The sequence below is a fragment of the Pecten maximus genome, chromosome 2 (genome assembly GCF_902652985.1).
Source record: "Pecten maximus chromosome 2, xPecMax1.1, whole genome shotgun sequence".
Taxonomy (NCBI): Eukaryota; Metazoa; Mollusca; class Bivalvia; order Pectinida; family Pectinidae; genus Pecten; species Pecten maximus.
Genome location: NC_047016.1, coordinates 11875814 through 11902775, shown reverse-complemented (window position 1 = coordinate 11902775; position 26962 = coordinate 11875814). Strand labels below are relative to the sequence as shown.

The 26962-nt window shown below is 39.4% G+C and overlaps 2 protein-coding genes across 3 annotated transcripts in view; one reads left to right on the top strand and one right to left on the bottom strand.

Moving 5' to 3' along the window:
- Window positions 1-6212, top strand: part of LOC117317714 (FK506-binding protein 15-like) — a 52688-nt gene extending 46476 nt beyond the window's left edge. Inside the window, exons 30-31 of one of the 2 annotated variants that reach the window (XM_033872606.1) lie at window positions 1689-1809; window positions 3427-6212. In XM_033872606.1, the coding sequence (XP_033728497.1) occupies window positions 1689-1809; window positions 3427-3501 (196 nt within the window). In that variant the 3' untranslated portion in view covers window positions 3502-6212. Of the gene's footprint in view, window positions 1-274; window positions 1646-1688; window positions 1810-3426 lie in introns of those variants that run through there. The other variant, XM_033872615.1, reaches the window with a different exon arrangement.
- Window positions 6213-6905: 693 nt separating this feature from the next.
- On the bottom strand, window positions 6906-24065 carry LOC117317724 (deoxyribonuclease-2-alpha-like). Its single transcript, XM_033872628.1, has 8 exons — window positions 23725-24065; window positions 22796-22973; window positions 20799-20877; window positions 19279-19440; window positions 15744-15947; window positions 15184-15296; window positions 10750-10878; window positions 6906-8083 (listed from the first exon to the last, which is right to left on the bottom strand). Exons 1-8 carry the CDS (start codon window positions 23826-23828, stop codon window positions 7982-7984), a joined length of 1071 nt encoding a protein of 356 aa, XP_033728519.1. The 5' UTR covers window positions 23829-24065; the 3' UTR covers window positions 6906-7981.
- Window positions 24066-26962: the final 2897 nt, after the last annotated feature.

Below are 26962 nucleotides of genomic sequence, written 5' to 3'. Positions count from 1 at the left end.
TCAAGGACGTAATAGACAAAAGATTTGGTCAAGAACCTTTATCTCATAGTGACCAATGGTCAATGAGTAACTGGTGGTGGACAGACTTTGATATTAGTTTTAGTGTAATGAAATAATAGCTTAGGGTTTTCTTATGACATATGTAGCTGTTAAAGGGAGATTGGTTCTATAAAATAGTATCTGAGGTTTGTATTGGGCAGACCCTTGTTTTGTGAGGATGATACAGAACCCTACCCCCAGATATTGTATTGTACCTACATTTTCTGTATTACAGACCCTTGTTTGGTGAGGATGATACAGAACCCTACCCCAGATATTGCATTGTACCTACATTTTCTGTATTACAGACCCTTGTTTGGTGAGGGGTGAGGATGATACAGAACCCTACCCCAGATATTGTATTGTACCTACATTTTCTGTGTTACAGACCCTTGTTTGGTGAGGATGATACAGAACCCTACCCCCAGATATTGTATTGTACCTACATTTTCTGTGTTACAGACCCTTGTTTGGTGAGGGGTGAGAATGATACAGAACCCTACCCCCAGATATTGTATTGTACCTACATTTTCTGTGTTACAGACCCTTGTTTGGTGAGGATGATACAGAACCCTACCCCCAGATATTGTATTGTACCTACATTTTCTGTGTTACAGACCCTTGTTTGGTGAGGGGTGAGGATGATACAGAACCCTACCCCAGATATTGTATTGTACCTACATTTTCTGTGTTACAGACCCTTTTTTGGTGAGGATGATACAGAACCCTACCCCAGATATTGTATTGTACCTACATTTTCTGTATTACAGACCCTTGTTTGGTGAGGGGTGAGGATGATACAGAACCCTACCCCAGATATTGTATTGTACCTACATTTTCTGTATTACAGACCCTTGTTTGGTGAGGGGTGAGGATGATACAGAACCCTACCCCAGATATTGTATTGTACCTACATTTTCTGTGTTACAGACCCTTGTTTGGTGAGGATGATACAGAACCCTACCCCAGATATTGTATTGTACCTACATTTTCTGTGTTACAGACCCTTGTTTGGTGAGGGGTGAGGATGATACAGAACCCTACCCCCAGATATTGTATTGTACCTACATTTTCTGTGTTACAGACCCTTGTTTGGTGAGGGGTGAGGATGATACAGAACCCTACCCCCAGATATTGTATTGTACCTACATTTTCTGTGTTACAGACCCTTGTTTGGTGAGGGGTGAGGATGATACAGAACCCTACCCCCAGATATTGTATTGTACCTACATTTTCTGTATTACAGACCCTTGTTTGGTGAGGGGTGAGGATGATACAGAACCCTACCCCCAGATATTGTATTGTACCTACATTTTCTGTGTTACAGACCCTTGTTTGGTGAGGGGTGAGGATGATACAGAACCCTACCCCCAGATATTGTATTGTACCTACATTTTCTGTGTTACAGACCCTTGTTTGGTGAGGGGTGAGGATGATACAGAACCCTACCCCCAGATATTGTGTTGTACCTACATTTTCTGTGTTACAGACCCTTGTTTGGTAAGGGTTGAGGATGATACAGAACCCTACCCCAGATATTGTATTGTACCTACATTTTCTGTGTTACAGACCCTTGTTTGGTGAGGGGTGAGGATGATACAGAACCCTATCCCAGATATTGTATTGTACCTACATTTTCTGTGTTACAGACCCTTGTTTGGTGAGGATGATACAGTAGAAGACACTCTAGGAATTTCCTTCAAACCAAAGACTGATAATGATAAGAAAGACAAAAAGCTGCCAACAAAAACAGATTTAGAAAATGATGAGGTTTGTTGATTTTCCTAATTTTCTTCCTGTATTTCCTCATTGTAGCCCCTAGTATCCATGACGGGAGTCCTAGAATTAAAAAACGATTAATTGTTACAGTTCAATAGTCATCATCATTGTACAATTCTTTTTAGAAGTCATTTTATTAGCTCACCTGCCCAAAGGCCAAGTGAACTGATGTTGTGGTGTGGCATTCGTCGTCCATCTGTCATAAGGCCATCATCTGGCCGGCTTCAAATTCTCCATTTAAACAACTTTTTCTCAATAACCAAGACCCCAGAGACCTGATGTTAGCCCTGTAACACGGCGGTGTGAAGGGCTACAAATGCTTGTTCAAAAGAATGACATTCATGGTCACAGAAATCAAACACCGTAGGCTAAAATCTTCAACAACAATTTTTGATGACATGACACAGAGACCTGAATTGCTAGAATGAATAGCTACAGATTTGTTTTAAATGAACAAACCTAGCCAACTCTGATATTTGAATGAATGGTAATAAGCTTTAGTTAGTATGTGCATAGATGGCGTAGATAAACTTAAAATTTGCATAAGAAACAGGTGAGCAATACAGGCCCATTGGGCATTTTGCTTCGTAGTAACCCTAGGTTACCTGATCTCTAAACACTGTTATTACTACAGTTGAACCCGGTTATATTAAAATGCTCGGGGAATGGAAAAATACTTCAAATTAACCGGTTTCCATATAACCGGGATCCAGCCTTTTGCCGACATATTTCAGTACCGAGCTACGTCAAACAACACACCATTGTTCAATATAGTTTTATAGTTTTACTTAGTCAGTATTTACAATCGGTTCCAAAATAATAATAGTTTAAAAGTTTATTAAAAATAATGTTAAGTCGACGGGAGAAGTCTTCGACTGTTGCTTGTTTTTGTTTATGTTGAGTTCGAATTCGCGGACACACGTGAGAACAGTTTCCGGTACATCCGGGCTACTTTCCAAGAAACTACCGTCTGAAATCGGACATGTGCGTCGATGATAGATGGATTTTCACGAATTGTTTGAGGGTCATTGTCAATATCACTGTTCTGGTTACATTGTTATCATTTTCTGTCGAATCCCTAAGAATAGCCTCGACATTTGTAATTGTCTCGCGTGTAGTTAAATGAGTCAATTTCGATGTATATATGTAGCAGAAGCCAAAATAGGCTGTGTCCCTCAAGGTATATTCGTAAACAAATACAGATTCATGCTCATAACGAACGCATTTAATGATTAAAAGTCACAATTTATTTGTATTGTGTAAATCAGAATTTCATTTTTACCTATCTATTGATCGGACGCACGTACCGTAACGGCCGGTAATTATATAATCTAAGCCAGTCGTGGCGACTTTCAATTTAAGTGATACATAAACAATGGTTTAGCATTGCCGGGGGCAATAATTTCCTTTCAAATAAAGCGATATTTCAAATAAACCAATTTCAAAATAACCGATGAAACAATACAAAGACAAAGAAGGCATTTGGACGGGGATTTCATTGCACTTCAAATTAAACGATATTTCAATATATCCGATTTCAAATTAGTGGGTTCGACTGTATAATGATACTAACATATGAGAAGAGAGCTAATCCTATCTTTGTTGTAGGACCTGAAACCACAGCCTCCACCACCATTGTTTGGGGACGATGACGATGACGATGACTTGGACTGGCTCAGCTAATAAATGGCCTTCTGTGTAGGCTATTTATTTCAAGTGCTAATATTCAACTCCAGTGATGTCACATCATCTACACAAAGTGCTGGGGCAGGCTTCCCCATATTGAATACAAACAATCATTATTTATATCGGATCAAGTGTACTATTATTCAGTGTGAGATACCTGGTTTACAAGTGTTGTGGCTGTGATAGACTTACTGTGTAGATTGAGACATGTTGATTGGTCCATTGTCCTATCACACAGATGTTTGTATGTGTACATTGAATGCTTGGTTGATATTCAGAATGTTAGATTTGTTAAAGGAAGGTGTGGCTGGTAAAATTTGCTCACGAATTGTTCATATATCAGTTATGTTTAGCTAGTTCCCTAAAGGTACTATACCATCAACTTGATTTTCACATTAGTATGTTGTCTAGTCTGTATGTCACATCGATGTCATGGACTTACCAATGGTTGTCTAGTCTGTGTGTCACATCGATGTCATGGACTTACCAATGGTTGTCTAGTCTGTGTGTCACATCGATGTCATGGACTTACCAATGTTTGTCTAGTCTATATGTCACATCGATGTCATGGACTTACCAATGGTTGTCTGGTCTGTATGTCACATCGATGTCATGGACTTACCAATGGTTGTCTAGTCTGTGTGTCACATTGATGTCATTTAAGCATTGAACTGCTTTCAGTTGGAAGTTATGGGCTGATGAATGCCAACTGGACAAAGGCAAATTTAATGAAGCACGCTAGCGCTTCATGTTGAGTTTGCCTTTGTCCATTTGGCATTCATCAGCCCATAACTTCCAACTGAAAGTAGTTCAATGCTTATATTTACATTTGACACCGATTTGTAAAGATCTATCCAAGAATTTTGCTCCTTTGATGACTGAACAAATTATTATCGTCAAAGACAAAACAGCCTTTTCAACAGCCTTCTATTGTTATCGCCGACGTGACAATTACGACGTCATAATAATGATGACGTCAAAAAAAGTTTTGGAAGTTATGGACTCATAACCTTCAAGTGAGCTTGGTAAAGTTATATATTGGGGGTGCCGTGTAAATATAAATATGGAGTAATATCTAAATGGATCAGATTTTTCATTTTTTTGAAAAAATGTCATGTGCTGTAATGTACATCTTTGGGTTCGAAGCATTCCATTGAAGAATGAGAGAATTTAATTCAAATCCGATGACATGAAAAATAGATGACCAGGGTGAATTTAACATATAACACTTCATTCTGTATTGCCACCATTACAACAGTGATGCTATAGTTTTCTGATTTAATGTACAAGGTTTATTTTCACATATAACAGTATGGATGAGAATGAAAAGACAAAATTAGGCGAAAAATTTATATTTATAAGTTTGTAACTTTGTAGCAGTTAGTCATTGTAAGGATGCTGCATGAACACAAGAAATACTCTGGAAACCTACATCCTCAAACAGCATTTGTGTAAATAAACATAGACATACCAGAGGATTGGTCGTCTGATCTAGTGAGGACTGGTCGTCTGACCCAGTGAGGAACGGTCGTCTGATCTAGTGACGACTGGTCGTCTGATCTAGTGACGACTGGTCGGCGGATCTAGTGACGATGATCTAGTGATGACTGGTCGGCGGATCTAGTGAGGATTGGTCGTTCGATCAAGTGAGGACTGGTCGTCTGATTTAGTGACGACTGGTCGTCGGATCTAGTGACGACTGGTCGTCTGATCTAGTGACGACTGATCGTCGGATCAGATCTAGTGAGGATTGGTCGTCGGATCTATTGAGGATTGGTCGTCTGATCTAGTGATGACTGGTCGGCGGATCTAGTGACGGTTGGTCGTCCGATCTAGTGACGACTGGTTGTCTGATCTAGTGAGGATTAGTCGTCTGATACAGTCCACTAAATGATGTTATAGATATATCAAACCTTTCCGTACTGTGCCAAAATAGTTTTATTGTACGGCTATTTTTGGTTTGTCTATTACTGCCAACTCGTAGAATTTTTTTGTGTTTGAATATCAAGTAGAGAGTTCATCCATTTACAGAAATATCAAGTATTTACAGCTATTCACCTGTGACCGAGCCCTAGCATCATTTCTATACTAAGTTCACTTGCATACTTTGATGTAAATTTCTGATTTTACATATTAATATCATTATTTCACTTTTAAGTATCTATGTTGTGTTCTATTTAAACATTTTCAGTACATTCATTTTTCATTTTTATGCTTTTGAATTATTTTGTTGCAATCTTTGTGGTCCAAAACATATTTGAAGAAAGTGAATTGTTTAATTAATCAGTGTTTAGCTTTAACAACGAAAAAATCCATGTTTAAAGTATTAAAATGCATAGATGTTTTATATTTATGTCATTTAAAAAAATAATAATCATTTCACATGGCTCTAGTTATTAAAAAGAAACTTTGTCATTTTCTGCACACAAATTTCTCCTACACACTACAAATAAATGTATATTGACTTTTACTGCACAGGTACAGTTGCTACCAAGAGGTAAATACATGTACCAGTAAAAATACATGTACCAGTAATTTGACGGTAAGCTACATGTCTCAAGTGTAGACTTGTTAAGTTATAAGCAGGCTAGTCAAATAAGCTAAACACAAGTGCATAATTCATTCCATGTATATAATGTAATATATGTATGATTATGAAATGATGGAAGCTAAAGAGCTTGATACAAATAAAGTACTAGATAATTCTACATTGTATACCTGTTATTTTCATTAATGTGATCAGTAAGTTAAATATGGAAGGTTTCAGTGGGTTTATCACCCTGGACACAGTCATGGCCATTTTGAGGCAAATCTCTTTGTAGTAGATAGTGGCTATCTCACTGACCAACATACAAGAGTCCTACCCAAGGACACGACTATGACAGCAAAGTATGGTCCATGATCTTGGCTTCCATGGGAAACACAATTCTTCCAGTGTAGGAATCACATATTCACCTCAGATCTTAACCGAGTTTACATTATCCAATACTCTATCGATTGAGCTATCTCATATGTTAAATGTAACATGTTTGATAAAGCTGAACATAAAAGACTTAACATTATCATAAGAAAAGAATAATGTTTATTTAATCAAATACACATCAATTGTTAGTGCTTTTCGAAAAAACTCAAAAAAAATATTGACATGATATCAACATTGATCTAGATACTGTACAAAAACTGTCAACAAAGATACTGACATGATGTCAACATTGATCCAGATACTGTACAAAAACTGTCAACAAAGATACTGACATGATGTCAACATTGATCCAGATACTGTACAAAAACTGTCAACAAAGATACTGACATGATGTCAACATTGATCCAGATACTGTACAAAAAACTGTCAACAAAGATACTGACATGATGTCAACAATGAGACACTGGCACAATTTTTAAAAAGTCAGCTGAAAGCGTGAATTTCTTCCTGTAACATGGTTAATCCAAAAGGTACAATTTACCCTGAGAACAGTCTGACATACAATTTCTTTAAGAAAGTCTTGCAAAAACATTTGGTCAAGTATACAAATATATATCAATGTTTGTCATAAGGTGTGATCCTCAGAAGAGGAAAAAGTTTATAAAAAAAATATACACTATGTATATGGTTTTGTAAACACGTACCATACACCAAAGAAAATTTTTTACAACATAATCAGATCATTGGTAATGAGAAATTGTGTTATGGAATAACATACCACATCCAAACATTCACCTTATTCCATCCTCTGTAATTTATACCTTTCTGCCCTCTGTGATTTATACCTTTCTCTCCTAAATAAAATTGTTTATTGTGACACAAAAATTGGAAAAAATATTATCACACAGATAATTACACATAATAATAAAAATCCTATTGTCGGAAGAGAAATAACCTTTCAAATAAAACCTAAAACATTTCAGTTGTTAGCAGTGAAATATTGTGCTGGGAGAAAATAGAAGTCCTTACTATCACCTTAAATATAATTAGAACTAGTGTATACCTGATCTATATCAAAACAAAAGTAAAAACAATGGCACAAAATGAACTGGTTCCCTGAGCTATATGGGAATGTGATACAAGTGACAATAAAACAAGTCTGATATTTGACAACAAGGTGAAAAATATATCACCAATGTTTGGCGAGTTGTGTTTGGTTCTGTGACAACATATTACTTGGTATTGTAACTTATTGTACACTCGGACCATTGTATTGTAATACAACTATAGACGATCTGATGATAGTGTTCACGCCTATCATAACAACATAGCCATCTAACATAGTGTTCGCGGCTATCACAACAACATAGCCCTCTAACAGGCTGTAGAAGTAAACAATGTTGACTTGTCTGTTATGTTATACATATTACAGGTGTTCATTGCTAACACTAATAACATTATCACCAGATTTCTCAACAGATACCTGTAAAGTCATCATGCCACAAGACTAGTTTTGATTGTCTGCCCCTAGTTCCATGCCTGTCACCAGGTTTCCTAGGGACATGGTGCATACTTTCCCACCAGAGCTCTGAAGCTTTTCCAAACCTGTTTATGTTGGAAGCATACTGTCCCTCCTGCTCTGTGGAACTGTGAACGCTACAAGGAGAAAAATGTTACACCGTGAAGCAGTACTAATATAAGTATCTTTACTAATATAAGTAAAAGGGTCAGTTAAGCTATATGATACAGAGATACAGAGGCCACACATAGCCGGCATCCATTTTTTTTTATTTACTTTACACCTTATCATCTTATTATAACTGATTTTCATGAGATCCATTTACATCAAATCTCATCCCAACAGCTTAAGTTGAGTACATCTTTACCTGTCTGTTTATACCCCCTATACAGGTCCAGTCTCCTATACCTTACCTGTCTGTTTATACCCCCTATACAGGTCCAGTCTCCTATACCTTACCTGTCTGTTTATACCCCCTATACAGGTCCAGTCTCCTATACCTTACCTGTCTGTTTATACCCCCTATACAGGTCCAGCCTCCTATACCTTACCTGTCTGTTTATACCCCCTATACAGGTCCAGTCTCCTATACCTTACCTGTCTGTTTATACCCCCTATACAGGTCCAGCCTCCTATACCTTACCTGTCTGTTTATACCCCCTATACAGGTCCAGTCTCCTATACCTTACCTGTCTGTTTATACCCCCTATACAGGTCCAGCCTCCTATACCTTACCTGTCTGTTTATACCCCCTATACAGGTCCAGTCTCCTATACCTTACCTGTCTGTTTATACCCACTATACAGGTCCAGCCTCCTATACCTTACCTGTCTGTTTATACCCCCTATACAGGTCCAGTCTCCTATACCTTACCTGTCCGTTTATACCCCCTATACAGGTCCAGCCTCCTATACCTTACCTGTCTGTTTATACCCCCTATACAGGTCCAGTCTCCTATACCTTACCTGTCTGTTTATACCCCCTATACAGGTCCAATCTCCTATACCTTACCTGTCTGTTTATACCCCCTATACAGGTCCAGCCTCCTATACCTTACCTGTCTGTTTATACCCACTACACAGGTCCAGCCTCCTATACCTTACCTGTCTGTTTATACCCACTATACAGGTCCAGCCTCCTATACCTTACCTGTCTGTGTATACCCCCTATACAGGTCCAGTCTCCTATACCTTACCTGTCTGTTTATACCCACTATACAGGTCCAGCCTCCTATACCTTACCTGTCTGTTTATACCCCCTATACAGGTCCAGTCTCCTATACCTTACCTGTCTGTTTATACCCCCTATACAGGTCCAGCCTCCTATACCTTACCTGTCTGTTTAAACCCCCTATACAGGTCCAGTCTCCTATACCTTACCTGTCTGTTGATACCCCCTATACAGGTCCTGTCTCCTATACCTTACCTATCTGTTTATACCCCCTATACAGGTCCAGTCTCCTATACCTTACCTGTCTGTTTATACCCCCTATACAGGTCCAGTCTCCTATACCTTACCTGTCTGTTTATACCCCCTATACAGGTCCAGTCTCCTATACCTTACCTGTCTGTTTATACCCCCTATACAGGTCCAGCCTCCTATACCTTACCTGTCTGTTTATACCCCCTATACAGGTCCAGCCTCCTATACCTTACCTGTCTGTTTATACCCCCTATACAGGTCCAGCCTCCTATACCTTACCTGTCTGTTTATACCCCCTATACAGGTCCAGCCTCCTATACCTTACCTGCCTGTTTATACCCCCTATACAGGTCCAGTCTCCTATACCTTACCTGTCTGTTTATACCCCCTATACAGGTCCAGCCTCCTATACCTTACCTGTCTGTTTATACCCCCTATACAGGTCCAGCCTCCTATACCTTACCTGTCTGTTTATACCCCCTATACAGGTCCAGTCTCCTATACCTTACCTGTCTGTTTATACCCCCTATACAGGTCCAGCCTCCTATACCTTACCTGTCTGTTTATACCCCCTATACAGGTCCAGCCTCCTATACCTTACCTGTCTGTTTATACCCCCTATACAGGTCCAGCCTCCTATACCTTACCTGTCTGTTTATACCACCTATACAGGTCCAGCCTCCTATACCTTACCTGTCTGTTTATACCCCCTATACAGGTCCAGCCTCCTATACCTTACCTGTCTGTTTATACCCCCTATACAGGTCAGCCTCCTATACCTTACCTGTCTGTTTATACCCCCTATACAGGTCCAGCCTCCTATACCTTACCTGTCTGTTTATACCCCCTATACAGGTCCAGTCTACTATACCTTACCTGTCTGTTTATACCCACTATACAGGTCCAGCCTCCTATACCTTACCTGTCTGTTTATACCCCCTATACAGGTCCAGCCTCCTATACCTTACCTGTCTGTTTATACCTCCTATACAGGTCCAGTCTCCTATACCTTACCTGTCTGCTTATACCCCCTATACAGGTCCAGCCTCCTATACCTTACCTGTCTGTTTATACCCCCTATACAGGTCCAGTCTCCTATACCTTACCTGTCTGTTTATACCCCCTATACAGGTCCAGCCTCCTATACCTTACCTGTCTGTTTATACCCCCTATACAGGTCAGCCTCCTATACCTTACCTGTCTGTTTATACCCCCTATACAGGTTCAATCTCCTATACCTTACCTGTCTGTTTATACCCCCTATACAGGTCCAGCCTCCTATACCTTACCTGTCTGTTTATACCCCCTATACAGGTCCAGTCTCCTATACCTTACCTGTCTGTTTATACCTCCTATACAGGTCCAGTCTCCTATACCTTACCTGTCTGTTTATACCCCCTATACAGGTCCAGCCTCCTTTATTTACAGACACTGCCCACTTGGAATGATCCTTAGTCTCCAGAAAACTCACACCACCAACAGGAAAGGTCACATTCTGTACATTATACACCTACAGAACAAATACAGTATATAGTCAACAGAACACTAGATACAGGACAGTCGGTAACTTGTACAGGACAGATACTTTATACTGGGGGTGATATACAGGTAACTTGTATAGGACAGATACTTTATACTGGGGTGATATACAGGTAACTTGTATAGGACAGATACTTTATACTGGGGTGATATACAGGTAACTTGTACTGGACAGATACTTTATACTGGGGTGATATACAGGTAACTTGTACAGGACAGATACTTTATACTGGGGTGATATACAGGTAACTTGTACAGGACAGATACTTTATACTGGGGTGATATACAGGTAACTTGTATAGGACAGATACTTTATACTGGGGGTGATATACAGGTTACTTGTATAGGACAGATACTTTATACTGGGGTGATATACAGGTAACTTGTACAGGACAGATACTTTATACTGGGGTGATATACAGGTAACTTGTATAGGACAGATACTTTATAGTGGGGTGATATACAGGTAACTTGTACAGGACAGATACTTTATACTGGGGTGATATACAGGTAACTTGTACAGGACAGATACTTTATACTGGGGGTGATATACAGGTAACTTGTATAGGACAGATACTTTATACTGGGGGTGATATACAGGTAACTTGTATAGGACAGATACTTTATACTGGGGGTGATATACAGGTAACTTGTATAGGACAGATACTTTATACTGGGGGTGATATACAGGTTACTTGTATAGGACAGATACTTTATACTGGGGTGATATACAGGTAACTTGTACTGGACAGATACTTTATAGTGGGGTGATATACAGGTAACTTGTACAGGACAGATACTTTATACTGGGGTGATATACAGGTAACTTGTACAGGACAGATACTTGATACTGGGGGTGATATACAGGTAACTTGTATAGGACAGATACTTTATACTGGGGTGATATACAGGTAACTTGTATAGGACAGATACTTTATACTGGGGGTGATATACAGGTAACTTGTATAGGACAGATACTTTATACTGGGGTGATATACAGGTAACTTGTACAGGACAGATACTTGATACTGGGGTGATATACAGGTAACTTGTAAAGGACAGATACTTTATACTGGGGGTGATATACAGGTAACTTGTACAGGACAGATACTTTATACTGGGGGTGATATACAGGTAACTTGTACAGGACAGATACTTTATACTGGGGTGATATACAGGTAACTTGTAAAGGACAGATACTTTACACTGGGGGTGATATACAGGTAACTTGTACAGGACAGATACTTTATACTGGGGTGATATACAGGTAACTTGTACAGGACAGATACTTTATACTGGGGTGATATACAGGTAACTTGTACTGGACAGATACTTTATACTGGGGTGATATACAGGTAACTTGTACAGGACAGATACTTTATACTCGGGTGATATACAGGTAACTTGTACTGGACAGATACTTTATACTGGGGTGATATACAGGTAACTTGTACTGGACAGATACTTTATACTGGGGGTGATATACATGTAACTTGTACAGGACAGATATATTTTATACTGGGGTGATATACAGGTAACTTGTACAGGACAGATACTTTATAGTGGGGTGATATACAGGTAACTTGTACAGGACAGATACTTTATACTGGGGGTGATATACAGGTAACTTGTACAGGACAGATACTTTATACTTGGGGTGATATACAGGTAACTTGTATAGGACAGATACTTTATACTGGGGTGATATACAGGTAACTTGTACAGGACAGATACTTTATACTGGGATGATATACAGGTAACTTGTACAGGACAGATACTTTATACTGGGGGTGATATACAGGTAACTTGTACAGGACAGATACTTTATACTGGGGTGATATACAGGTAACTTGTATAGGACAGATACTTTATACTGGGGTGATATACAGGTAACTTGTACTGGACAGATACTTTATACTGGGGTGATATACAGGTAACTTGTACAGGACAGATACTTTATACTGGGATGATATACAGGTAACTTGTACAGGACAGATACTTTATACTGGGGGTGATATACAGGTAACTTGTACAGGACAGATACTTTATACTGGGGGTGATATACAGGTAACTTGTACAGGACAGATACTTTATACTGGGGGTGATATACAGGTAACTTGTACTGGACAGATACTTTATACTGGGGTGATATACAGGTAACTTGTACAGGACAGATACTTTATACTGGGGGTGATATACAGGTAACTTGTACTGGACAGATACTTTATACTGGGGTGATATACAGGTAACTTGTACAGGACAGATACTTTATACTGGGGGTGATATACAGGTAACTTGTACTGGACAGATACTTTATACTGGGGTGATATACAGGTAACTTGTACAGGACAGATACTTTATACTGGGGTGATATACAGGTAACTTGTACAGGACAGATACTTTATACTGGGGTGATATACAGGTAACTTGTACAGGACAGATACTTTATACTGGGGTGATATACAGGTAACTTGTACTGGACAGATACTTTATACTGGGGGTGATATACAGGTAACTTGTACTGGACAGATACTTTATACTGGGGGTGATATACAGGTAACTTGTACTGGACAGATACTTTATATTGGGGGTGATATACAGGTAACTTGTACAGGACAGATACTTTATACTGGGGGTGATATACAGGTAACTTGTACAGGACAGATACTTTATACTGGGGTGATATACAGGTAACTTGTACTGGACAGATACTTTACACTGGGGTGATATACAGGTAACTTGTACAGGACAGATACTTTATACTGGGGGTGATATACAGGTAACTTGTATAGGACAGATACTTTATACTGGGGTGATATACAGGTAACTTGTACAGGACAGATACTTGATACTGGGGGTGATATACAGGTAACTTGTATAGGACAGATACTTTATACTGGGGTGATATACAGGTAACTTGTACAGGACAGATACTTTATACTGGGGGTGATATACAGGTAACTTGTATAGGACAGATACTTTATACTGGGGTGATATACAGGTAACTTGTACTGGACAGATACTTTATACTGATGGTGATATACAGGTAACTTGTACAGGACAGATATATTTTATACTGGGGTGATAGACAGGTAACTTGTAAAGGACAGATACTTTATACTGGGGTGATATACAGGTAACTTGTAAAGGACAGATACTTCATACTTGGGGTGATATACAGGTAACTTGTACAGGACAGATACTTTATACTGGGGGTGATATACAGGTAACTTGTACAGGACAGATACTTTATACTGGGGGTGATATACAGGTAACTTGTACTAGACAAATACTTTATACTGGGGTGATATACAGGTAACTTGTACTGGACAGATACTTTATACTGGGGGTGATATACAGGTAACTTGTACAGGACAGATACTTTATACTGGGGTGATATACAGGTAACTTGTACTGGACAGATACTTTATACTGGGGGTGATATACAGGTAACTTGTACTGGACAGATACTTTATACTGGGGGTGATATACAGGTAACTTGTACAGGACAGATACTTTATACTGGGGGTGATATACAGGTAACTTGTACTGGACAGATACTTTATACTGGGGTGATATACAGGTAACTTGTACTGGACAGATACTTTATACTGGGGTGATATACAGGTAACTTGTACTGGACAGATACTTTATACTGGGGGTGATATACAGGTAACTTGTACAGGACAGATACTTTATACTGGAGGTGATATACAGGTAACTTGTATAGGACAGATACTTTATACTGGGGTGATATACAGGTAACTTGTATAGGACAGATACTTTATACTGGGGGTGATATACAGGTAACTTGTATAGGACAGATACTTTATACTGGGGGTGATATACAGGTAACTTGTATAGGACAGATACTTTATACTGGGGTGATATACAGGTAACTTGTACAGGACAGATACTTTATACTGGGGTGATATACAGGTAACTTGTACAGGACAGATACTTTATACTGGGGTGATATACAGGTAACTTGTACAGGACAGATACTTTATACTGGGGGTGATATACAGGTAACTTGTATAGGACAGATACTTTATACTGGGGTGATATACAGGTACATGTAACTTGTATAGGACAGATACTTCATACTGGGGTGATATACAGGTAACTTGTATAGGACAGATACTTTATACTGGGGTGATATACAGGTACATGTAACTTGTACTGGACAGATACTTTATACTGGGGGTGATATACAGGTAACTTGTACAGGACAGATACTTCATACTGGGGTGATATACAGGGTAGGTGTGTGTACCTTGTATGTAACAGAACAGTTGGTTGGAAGGTTCTCTTTTTCCCCTCCTTTCTGCCAGGATTCCACCATTATGTCGCCATGGAGATCTATTGCCACCAAATTATCATAGAGATCTACAAGCAAGAAAATACCATACACAAGAATTACACATAATGATATGCCTTGTCTGACCTAATTTGTCAGTTGAATAAGTTTTAAGTAAACTTGAAAATTCACTAAATTCCAGTTTTTTTCCCCAAACAACCACCATAATCCCCACTTATATGAAGTTAACATCATCATCTGTTACATGTATACATTGCATTATATTTATATATAGACATGTTTAAATATTGATGCATTGCAAAAAAAATAGTAAAACAAAGAGTGATTTATAATATTATTCATTAATTCCTTTCGCAATTTTAAGAAGGATATAGTAAGATTTTGTGTACATGAAAATCCAGGGCCCAGTTTAACCAATATTACTTGACTAAGATTTTCCACAGGAAAGCTTTACCAAATTTAATCTTTAAATGTCAGACAATTGTGAACACATTGTATGTTACATACAGACTCACCAGCCATGAATTTCCCAAACTTGGCATAACTGACAAACTGATGACCAGCTGTCGACATCAGGGTCATCGTATGGTACCATGGCAACTGGTTAACATGTGACTGTGTACCCCCTAGGATCTTGTTCATTGCAGGCCACTTTGCAGCAAAACTGGCCGGAAAGACTTTGTCATAAATCTTTGGATACGTATATAGAAACTGCTCACCTGTAACATATAATACAATGTCATGGTCACAGTATACAATAAACATGGTCAGGTTCACAGTATACAATTAACATTGTCAGGGCCACATTATACAACAAACATTCTCAGGGCAACATTATACAGGGTCACAGTATGTATACAATTAACATTGTATTGTTGTCCCTCAGTCAAGTCACCACTAATACAACGGTCCCACTACTCAGTCACCACTAATACAGTAATCTGACTATCCAGTCATCACTATAATCCTGTAGTCCCACTATCCTGTCACCACTAATACTGTAGTCCCACTATCCTGTCACCACTAATCCTGCAGTCCCACTATCCTGTCACCACTAATCCTGTTGTCCCACTATCCTGTCACCACTAATCCTGTTGTCCCACTATCCAGTCACCACTAATCCTGTAGTCCCACTATCCTGTCATCACTAATACTGTAGTCCCACTATCCAGTCACCACTAATACTGTAGTCCCACTATCCAGTCACCACTAATACTGTAGTCCCAATATCCTGTCATCACTAATACTGAAGTCCCACTATCCTGTCATCACTAATACTGTAGTCCCACTATCCAGTCATCACTAATACTGTAGTCCCACTATCCTGTCACCACTAATCATGTTGTCCCACTATCCAGTCACCACTAATCCTGTAGTCCCACTATCCAGTCACCACTAATCCTGTAGTCCCACTATCCTGTCATCACTAATACTGTAGTCCCACTATCCTGTCACCACTAATACTGTAGTCCCACTATCCAGTCGCCTATAATACTGTAGTCCTACTATCCAGTCACCACTAATCATGTAGTCCCACTATCCAGTCACCACTAATCATGTAGTCCCACTATCCAGTCACCACTAATCATGTAGTACCACTATCCAGTCACCACTAATCCTGTTGTCCCACTATCCAGTCACCACTAATACTGTAGTCCCACTATCCAGTCATCACTAATACTGTAGTCCCACTATCCTGTCATCACTAATACTGTAGTCCCACTATCCTGTCACCACTAATACTGTAGTCCCACTATCCTGTCATCACTAATACTGTAGTCCCACTATCCTGTCATCACTAATACTGTAGTCCCACTATCCTGTCACCACTAATCATGTAGTCCCACTATCCAGTCACCACTAATCCTGTAGTCCCACTATCCAGTCACCACTAATCCTGCTGTCCCACTATCCAGTCACCACTAATACTGTAGTCCCACTATCCAGTCACCACTAATACTGTAGTCCCACTATCCTGTCACCACTAATACTGTAGTCCCACTATCCTGTCACCACTAATCATGTAGTCCCACTATCCAGTCACCACTAATCCTGTAGTCCCACTATCCAGTCACCACTAATCCTGCTGTCCCACTATCCAGTCACCACTAATACTGTAGTCCCACTATCCAGTCACCACTAATACTGTAGTCCCACTATCCTGTCACCACTAATACTGTAGTCCCACTATCCTGTCATCACTAATACTGTAGTCCCACTATCCTGTCATCACTAATACTGTAGTCCCACTATCCTGTCACCACTAATCCTGTAGTCCCACTATCCAGTCACCACTAATCCTGCTGTCCCACTATCCAGTCACCACTAATACTGTAGTCCCACTATCCAGTCACCACTAATACTGTAGTCCCACTATCCTGTCATCACTAATACTGTAGTCCCACTATCCTGTCACCACTAATCCTGTAGTCCCACTATCCAGTTATCACTAATACTGTAGTCCCACTATCCAGTCACCACTAATCCTGTTGTCTCACTATCCTGTCACCACTAATCCTGTAGTCCCACTATCCTGTCACCACTAATCCTGTAGTCCCACTATCCAGTCACCACTAATCCTGTTGTCCCACTATCCAGTTATCACTAATACTGTAGTCCGACTATCCAGTCACCACTAATCCTGTAGTCCCACTATCCAGTCACCACTAATACTGTAGTCCCACTATCCAGTCACCACTAATACTGTAGTCCCACTATCCTGTCATCACTATAATCCTGTAGTCCCACTATCCAGCCACCACTAATCCTGTAGTCTCACTATCCAGTCACCACTAATACTGTAGTCTCACTACCCAGTCACCACTAATACTGTAGTCCCACTATCCAGTCACCACTAATCCTGTAGTCCCACTATCCAGTCACCACTAATACTGTTGTCCCACTATCCAGTCACCACTAATACTGTAGTCCCACTATCCAGTCACCACTAATACTGTAGTCTTACTATCCAGTCACCACTAATCCTGCTGTCCCACTATCCTGTCACCACTAATCCTGTTGTCCCACTATCCAGTCACGACTAATCCTGTTGTCCCACTATCCTGTCACCACTAATCCTGTTGTCCCACTATCCTGTCACCACTAATCCTGTAGTCCCACTATCAAGTCACCACTAATACTGTAGTCTCACTTTCCAGTCACCACTAATCCTGCTGTCCCACTATCCTGTCACCACTAATCCTGTTGTCCCACTATCCTGTCACCACTAATACTGTTGTCCCACTATCCAGTCACCACTAATACTGTAGTCCCACTATCCAGTCACCACTAATACTGTAGTCTCACTATCCAGTCACCACTAATCCTGCTGTCCCACTATCCTGTCACCACTAATCCTGTTGTCCCACTATCCAGTCACGACTAATCCTGTTGTCCCACTATCCTGTCACCACTAATCCTGTTGTCCCACTATCCTGTCACCACTAATCCTGTAGTCCCACTATCAAGTCACCACTAATACTGTAGTCTCACTTTCCAGTCACCACTAATCCTGCTGTCCCACTATCCTGTCACCACTAATCCTGCTGTCCCACTATCCTGTCACCACTAATCCTGTTGTCCCACTATCCTGTCACCACCAATACTGTAGTCTCACTATCCAGTCACCACTAATCATGTTGTCCCACTATCCAGTCACCACTAATCCTCTAGTCCCACTATCCAGTCACCACTAATCATGTAGTTCCACTATCGGGTCACCACTAATCCCGTTGTCCAACTATCTAGTCACCACTAATCCTAAAGTTCCACTATCCAGTCACCACTGAACTGTAGTCCCGTTATCCAGTAACCACTAATCCTGCAGTCCCAGTATCCTGTCACAACTAATCCTGTAGTCCCACTATCCAGTCACCTATAATACTGTAGTCCCACTATCCTGTCACCACTAATCCTGTTGTCTCACTATCAAGCCACCAATGATACTGTTGTCCAACTATCCTGTCACCACTTATCCTGTTGTCCCACTATCCAGTCACCATAGACTGTGACAGATATATTTAACACGGGGACACATTGATGCATACATACCAATTTTATCTATCATGGCAGTGGGATAAGAGACACATAAGAATGTCTGTCCATAATCCATGGCACTGTTGGGCCAAGCCCATCCTGCAGTCTTGTTGGGCGGGAAACGTGGAGTACTGTGCACCAACCAAAATCCGCCCTCAATATCAAAACTCACCACTCCTGTTATTATAAAATGAAACTAAAAAGTACTTAAATTCACCACTCCTGTTACAAAATTGTACAATGTATTCATAAAAACACACACTAAGGGGAGATAACTGTGTGTCCACTACTGGTATCCACTTAGTGTGGCCATGGTTAAGACTCTCCATCAAGGGAGATAACTGTGTGACCACTACTGGTATCCACTTAGTGTGTCCATGGTTAAGACTCTACCTCAAGGGAGGTAACTCTGGGACCACTACTGGTATCCACTTAGTGTGTCCATGGTTAAGACTCTACCTCAAGGGAGATAACTGTGTGACCACTACTGGTATCCACTTAGTGTGTCCATGGTTAAGACTCTACCTCAAGGGAGATAACTGTGTGACCACTACTGGTATCCACTTAGTGTGTCCATGGTTAAGACTCTCCATCAAGGGAGATAACTGTGTAACCACTACTGGTATCCACTTAGTGTGTCTATGGTTAAGACTCTCCATCAAGGGAGATAACTGTGTAACCACTACTGGTATCCACTTAGTTTGGTCATGGTTAAGACTCTCCATCAAGGGAGATAACTGTGTGACCACTACTGGTATCCACTTAGTGTGTCCATGGTTAAGACTCTACATCAAGGGAGATAACTGTGTGACCACTACTGGTATCCACTAAGTGTGTCCATGGTTAAGACTCCATCATGGGAGATAACTATGGGACCACTACTGGTATCCACTTAGTGTGTCCATGGTTAAGACTCTCCATCACTGGTATCCACTTAGTGTGTCCATGGTTAAGACTTCATCAAGGGAGATAACTGTGTGACCACTACTGGTATCCACTTAGTGTGGTCATGGTTAAGACTCTACATCAAGGGAGATAACTGTGTGACCACTACTGGTATCCACTTAGTGTGTCCATGGTTAAGACTCTACCTCAAGGGGGACAACTACTGTGAACTTACATTAAAGGAGCCACATCTCAAACAAAAAAGTTATGATAATAGAATAAAAACAAAAAAATAGGCTGTTATATTTTCATACATTAACAAAAGTTACATAATGTATACCTTACACCATTACCACCCTCCAAAAATTTGAGCTTCTCTTTTGATCTTTTAAATCAAAAATGAAAATAAAAAAAATTAATTTTATCTTGAGCACAGTTTTGGTGAATTATATAATATGTTCTATATTTGTTTTATAAATCATCATTTTCAGGACACTTTTTTATATGTTGTTTATAGTTAGATATATTTCTATATTGTGGGTGTTATTGTGACATGCAGTGTGTCATGTAGCACTTTATGTACATACATGTCCAAGGTTACAAAACTCAAAGGGAGACAACTGTAGAATTCCTGCTATCATTGTACATACCTTTAGTGTGTCCATGGTTAAGACTCTGTGAGGAAGGTGTCTGGTCATTATACATCATATACATGTAACTATCGTCTTTCTGTAAATACAATGTGGAGAAAACAAACATATTACTTAAAACTTAAGTTTGTATTTAAGGAATAGTCCTTGTTTTTTATCGTTTACTGGTGTGTAAACTACATTTTTAAATATCTGTAAAACAAAATGCAGTTCACACACCAGTAAACGATAAAACACAAGAATTATTCCTTATATTTACATTTTAACCAGTGTGTTTTCATGTAATGTTGTTAAAAATCACATCGCCATTCTTTTTCCGGCATGATACAAATAGACGTAACAGCAAGACAATTATAGAATCGCTAAACAGCTGATTCCAATTCAGGGGGAAAGGCTGTCAACTATAGGAATAAACAAAATATAGTTCCCCAGTAACATCGTTTTTTATTCAATTCCTGTAATATATAACATTTGTTTCCTTGATCGTTATATTTTTGTTAATTCTACCACATCCCATTAATATTGTATTGGGGAAAAAATCAAAACAGAAACGAAAATTTTCATTTCGCATTCCCTCCAATTCCGCATGTTTGCACCGGTCCAGCTTGTATTTCTATGCATCAATTTTGATGTTTACACACTTGTCATCAATGTTTTGTTAGTAAAGTTATGTAACAAACACACACCGGAAATGTAAATATATAATGATAGACATTACACAGATGGTAAAAATATTAACCTTTAATTAATTTTTGAAGAAATCTGTGTATCCTGGAGACATAAGTAATCAATGATAGATATGTCTAATCTATACACATATATAACTGTGTATCTTATCAGTGACAGGTGCGATGTACAGTGACAGGTGGGCTGTACAGTGACAGGTGGGCTGTACAGTGACAGGTGGGCAGTACAGTGACAGGTGGGCTGTACAGTGACAGGTGGGCTGTACAGTGACAGGTGGGCTGTACAGTGACAGGTGGGCTGTACAGTGACAGGTGGGCTGTACAGTGACTGGTGGGCTGTACAGTGACAGGTGGGCTGTACAGTGACAGGTGGGCTGTACTGTGGCAGGTGGGCTGTACAGTGACAGGTGGGCTGTAGAGTGGCAGGTGGGCTGTAAATAGTGACAGGTGGGCTGTACAGTGACAGGTGGGCTGTACAGTGAAAGGTGGGCTGTACAGTGACAGGTGGGCAGTACAGTGACAGGTGGTCTGTACAGTGACAGGTGGGCAGTAAATAGTGACAGATGGACTGTACAGTGACAGGTGGGCTGTACAGTGACAGGTGGGCTGTACAGTGAAAGGTGGGCTGTACAGTGACAGGTGGGCTGTACAGTGACAGGTGGGCTGTACAGTGACAGGTGGGCTGTACAGTGACAGGTGGGCAGTACAGTGACTGGTGGGCTGTACAGTGACAGATGGACTGTACAGTGACTGGTGAGCTGTAAATAGTGACAGATGGCCTGTACAGTGACTGGTGAGCTGTAAATAGTGGCAGGTGGGCTGTACAGTGACTGGTGAGCTTTAAATAGTGACAGATGGACTGTACAGTGACTGGTGAGCTGTAAATAGTGACAGATGGACTGTACAGTGACTGGTGAGCTGTACAGTGACTGGTTTGTTGTACAGTGACTGGTGAGCTGTACAGTGACTGGTGAGCTGTACAGTGACTGGTGAGCTGTACAGTGACTGGTTTGTTGTACAGTGACTGGTGAGCTGTACAGTGACTGGTGAGCTGTACAGTGACTGGTTTGTTGTACAGTGACTGGTGAGCTGTAGAGTGACTGGTGTGTTGTACAGTGGCTAGTGAGCTGTATAGCAAATGGGTTACTGCATGTAGTGGGATTTATTATGACAAGTGAATTTAATGAGCTGTATATCCATCATTATCAATGAACTGTGCAGTAACCAGTGATCTGTGTAATGAATTGATGAGTTATATATTGACAAGTGAGTTTAATGGCTATTAGGCTATGTGTAAGGCTGTTTACTGACTGGTGAACTGTAGATCTGCTGCAGCGTATTGTAAACAGGATTGGTGACATTGCCATCGATCCCGACCTTAGACAACTTCCAGGAAGGAGAGTCTGCGTCCATATAATAAAACCCAAGACCCTGGGACATAACAGGGTTAATGCTCTTTCTCAGAATGGGCAGCTTGTAAACAATGTACCTACAAAGATAATGTCATACAGCTTGTAAACAATGTACTACAGAGATAATGTTATACAGCTTGTAAACAATGTACTACAGAGATAATGTTATATAACTTGTAAACAATGTACTACAGAGATAATGTTATACAGCTTGTAAACAATGTACTACAGAGATAATGTTATACAGCTTGTAAACAATGTACTACAGAGATAATGTTATACAGCTTGTATACAATGTACTACAGATATAATGTTATACAGCTTGTAAACAATGTACTACAGAGATAATGTTATACAACTTGTAAACAGTGTACAAGCCTACAGAGATAACGTTTTATGCAACACCATTACAGCCCTTGTACACAATGATACACAGTCCTAATATACAATGTTACAGTCCTTATATACAATGTTAGTCCTGGTATACAATGTTACATGTATATATATCAGGCTGGGAAAAATCACTTACTTGTATATAATACACAAAGTTGCAAGTTTCTAGGAAGTTAACTTTTTCAGTAAATATCTTTTAGTAAAATACTATTTACTTTGTCATAACTTAACGTGTCGTTGATTAACATATTGCTAAATTTACGGTTTAATTATTTTGGCTATTTTTAGTAACAAATCCAACTGGTGTATAATACGCTTGTTGGACTATTATACGCAAGTTGGGTGTTTCCCCCAATCTGTATATAGCGTCAGACCAGCTGATTATGACACGTACTGGTACTGTAGGTACCATCAATATAACTGACCATCTCTTACCAATCGACGGCTTTACCCGCTTCCGACAGACATTTCATACCGTCCGCAACGATCAATGTTTCCCACAATATCAAACCGGCCAGCAGGATCCTCCGTCCCGCCATTGTGTATTCAGTTTCCCCTGTACCTCTGTACCGGAGATCTTCTTAGTTCTCGTTAGAGTAACAACAGGAAGTAGCTATAGTAGCTGGATATTTTTACTTTCGGTTTCGATTTTCTCACGTGACAAACCCTGTCGTTAAAATAACTATATTTCCCCTATGAGACCCCTCCCCTCGACAACCAGGGATCCTAGATCCAAAACTGTTTCGAAACCAGAAATCACTCGGCTACCGCGGCACACATCAAAACCGACAATAATTAATTTGCATCCTGATCTATCAGAGTTATTTCCCTTAGTTTTGTACGCGCGATTTGCTATATATTCATATAGGTACTTGTATCTAACAATTAACACCCAGGGTTAAAATATACAGTATGTATATCCTCAATGTGTATCTTTGTATAGCATAGTCGAGGATATTGTATCTTAACTCTTGGTGTTAATTACCAGATACTACTGTCTATTACTCTCTCTATTGTCTCCAAAAACGAAGAGTACAAAACGCATTTGGTACATAATAAAAATTCCTGCTAGGTTGAGCTAGAAAGTCCTCGCCCCGAATACACCCATCACCCAAATTCTTTAGCTTCAATAAAGTCTTTATTCTCCTCTAGCTTTCACTGGGGCAACGGCACCTAATCATATATATATATAACCTGCCCGCGCTGGGGCTCGAACTACATTGTACATGTAGCGACCTTTCGCTATTTTAGGCAAACATGCTACCACTAGCTAAAGACGTAAGGGAAATTCTCGCTAGCTCCGACATGTGATATGTACACTTCAATTTTACCAAAAAAAAAATGCTATCCTTTGCATATATTTTGAGGATGCAGAGGCAAAAGAGACTGAAACAAATTAAATTTTCAGTACTAAATTTAAAGCTGCCATAAGTCAAAGGGTTTTCATGGTGCTGGTATTCTTAAATATAGCACAGTTTGTGACTATTTGTCCGTTCTTTATTATTCATGATGATATAATCCTGAATTATTTATTCATTTTTACCTAAATAATTAAAGAAAAAAAAACATATTTAAAAAAACAAACAAAAACAAAAATAATGGTTTTCCATCCCATTGCTCTCTGGCATTCCTCCTTCAAATTGTTTAAGTTGGCTAGTGGTCAACCTTGTATTAGTAGAACCATATCATTACTGTTGATGAATTCGGACTTGAGCAAGATTTCTATTCTTCTCTCGACATGTGTTCTGTCATAGGAAATGTATACCGGAAGTTTCGAAAATTATCAATTATTTGTACAGGAGTTGACAACCGTAATGCTATCATATTTTGTATCGTTCTGGTAAATTTCTATTCAGTGTTGATAAAACGCTGATCAAAGTCCTTGATTACAAACCTTGGCCATTACGGAAAGGTTTATATTCATGTCATTATTGGTAACTACGAATCGAAGCATCTCAAGACCACAGGTTCAGTAATGTAAGATACAGATGTACAGGTAGTACAGGTATATGTATTGGTTCCCACTGTGTATAGGGTTTGTTTTGACACTATCAACACTTTCCACTGATATCACGTCCCCGGGGAGACTGTTCCATGTACCCACAGATCTAAATGTACCGTTGATCCGTTCAAACACTTTCCTACAACATCTAACATGCTAGACTGACACTGACACTCTGTTAAATTTTATGAATTATAATCTATAGCAAATTAATTTTAATCTGTAGCAAATGTGAAACCAGGGGCATCAATGTAACACGATGATTTAAGTCAGTTCATTGGAGAACATCTAACTTGACCAGATACTGTAAAGTATGATACAATTATATTGATATTTATTTCTATAGATCAAACATCTAACTTGACCAGATACTGTAAAGTATGATACAATTATATTGATATTTATTTCTATAGATCAAACATCTAACTTGACCAGATACTGTAAAGTATGATACAATTATATTGATATTTATTTCTATAGATCAAACATCTAACTTGACCAGATACTGTAAAGTATGATAAAATTATATTGATATTTATTTCTATAGATCAAACAAATTAGATTATTGTTTAACTTTCTGCCCCTGCTCCCAAGTAAATTACTGAAATCTTCTTTACTGCCTCTGTTCCCCAGTAAATTACTGAGGTTTCATTTCTGTCCTTGTGCCCCAGGACAGTTAATATATTTTCATGTCTGCCTCTGTTCCCCAGTAAAGTACTGAAATTTTCATGTCTGCCCCTGTTCCCCAGTAAAGTACTGAAATGTTCATGTCTGCCCCTGTTCCCCAGTAAAGTACTGAAATTTTCATGTCTGCCCCTGTTCCACAGTACAGTACTGAAATTTTCATGTCTGCCCCTGTTCCCCAGTAAAGTACTGAAATTTTCATGTCTGCCCCTGTTCCACAGTACAGTACTGAAATTTTCATGTCTGCCCCTGTTCCCCAGTAAAGTACTGAAATTTTCATGTCTGCCCCTGTTCCACAGTAAAGTACTGGAATTTTCATGTCTGCCCCTGTTCCACAGTAAAGTACTGATATGTTCATTAAAGCATATGTGGCACAATAAAGTACATGTACTGAGATTTTCTTTACTGCCCGCCTCCCAATAAGTACCGATATAATTTACTATTATATTATTCTCGTTATTTCCGCCCTAGAGAAGCTTTGATCAGTATATCGTTGTTACGATGACAAACAGGATTATTGATATAGATAACTATACACGTACACTATACAATATGACAAAAAATGAATACAACAATATCAGCCATAAGGGCTGTACAACAAAATATAATTATTGGTCAAAAAAGTAATATAAACGGCAATTTTCCGGATAACACTGGTCGTTGCAAACGTATGTCAGCAGGATACGAGTTACCTGAAATGTTAATATGAGGCAAAACAAGATGTACATGTATATTACAGACGTTCACTGCACTCAAAGATGTACATAAAGACGTTCACTACACTAGAAATGTAAATGTACATATAGACGTTCACTACACTCAAAGATGTACATTAAAGACGTTCACCACACACAAAAATATACATGTACATTATAGACGTTCACTGTACACGAAGATGTACGTTATAGATGTTCACTACACACAAAGATGTGCATTGTAGACGTTCACTACACACAAAGATGTACATTATAGACGTTCACTGCATTC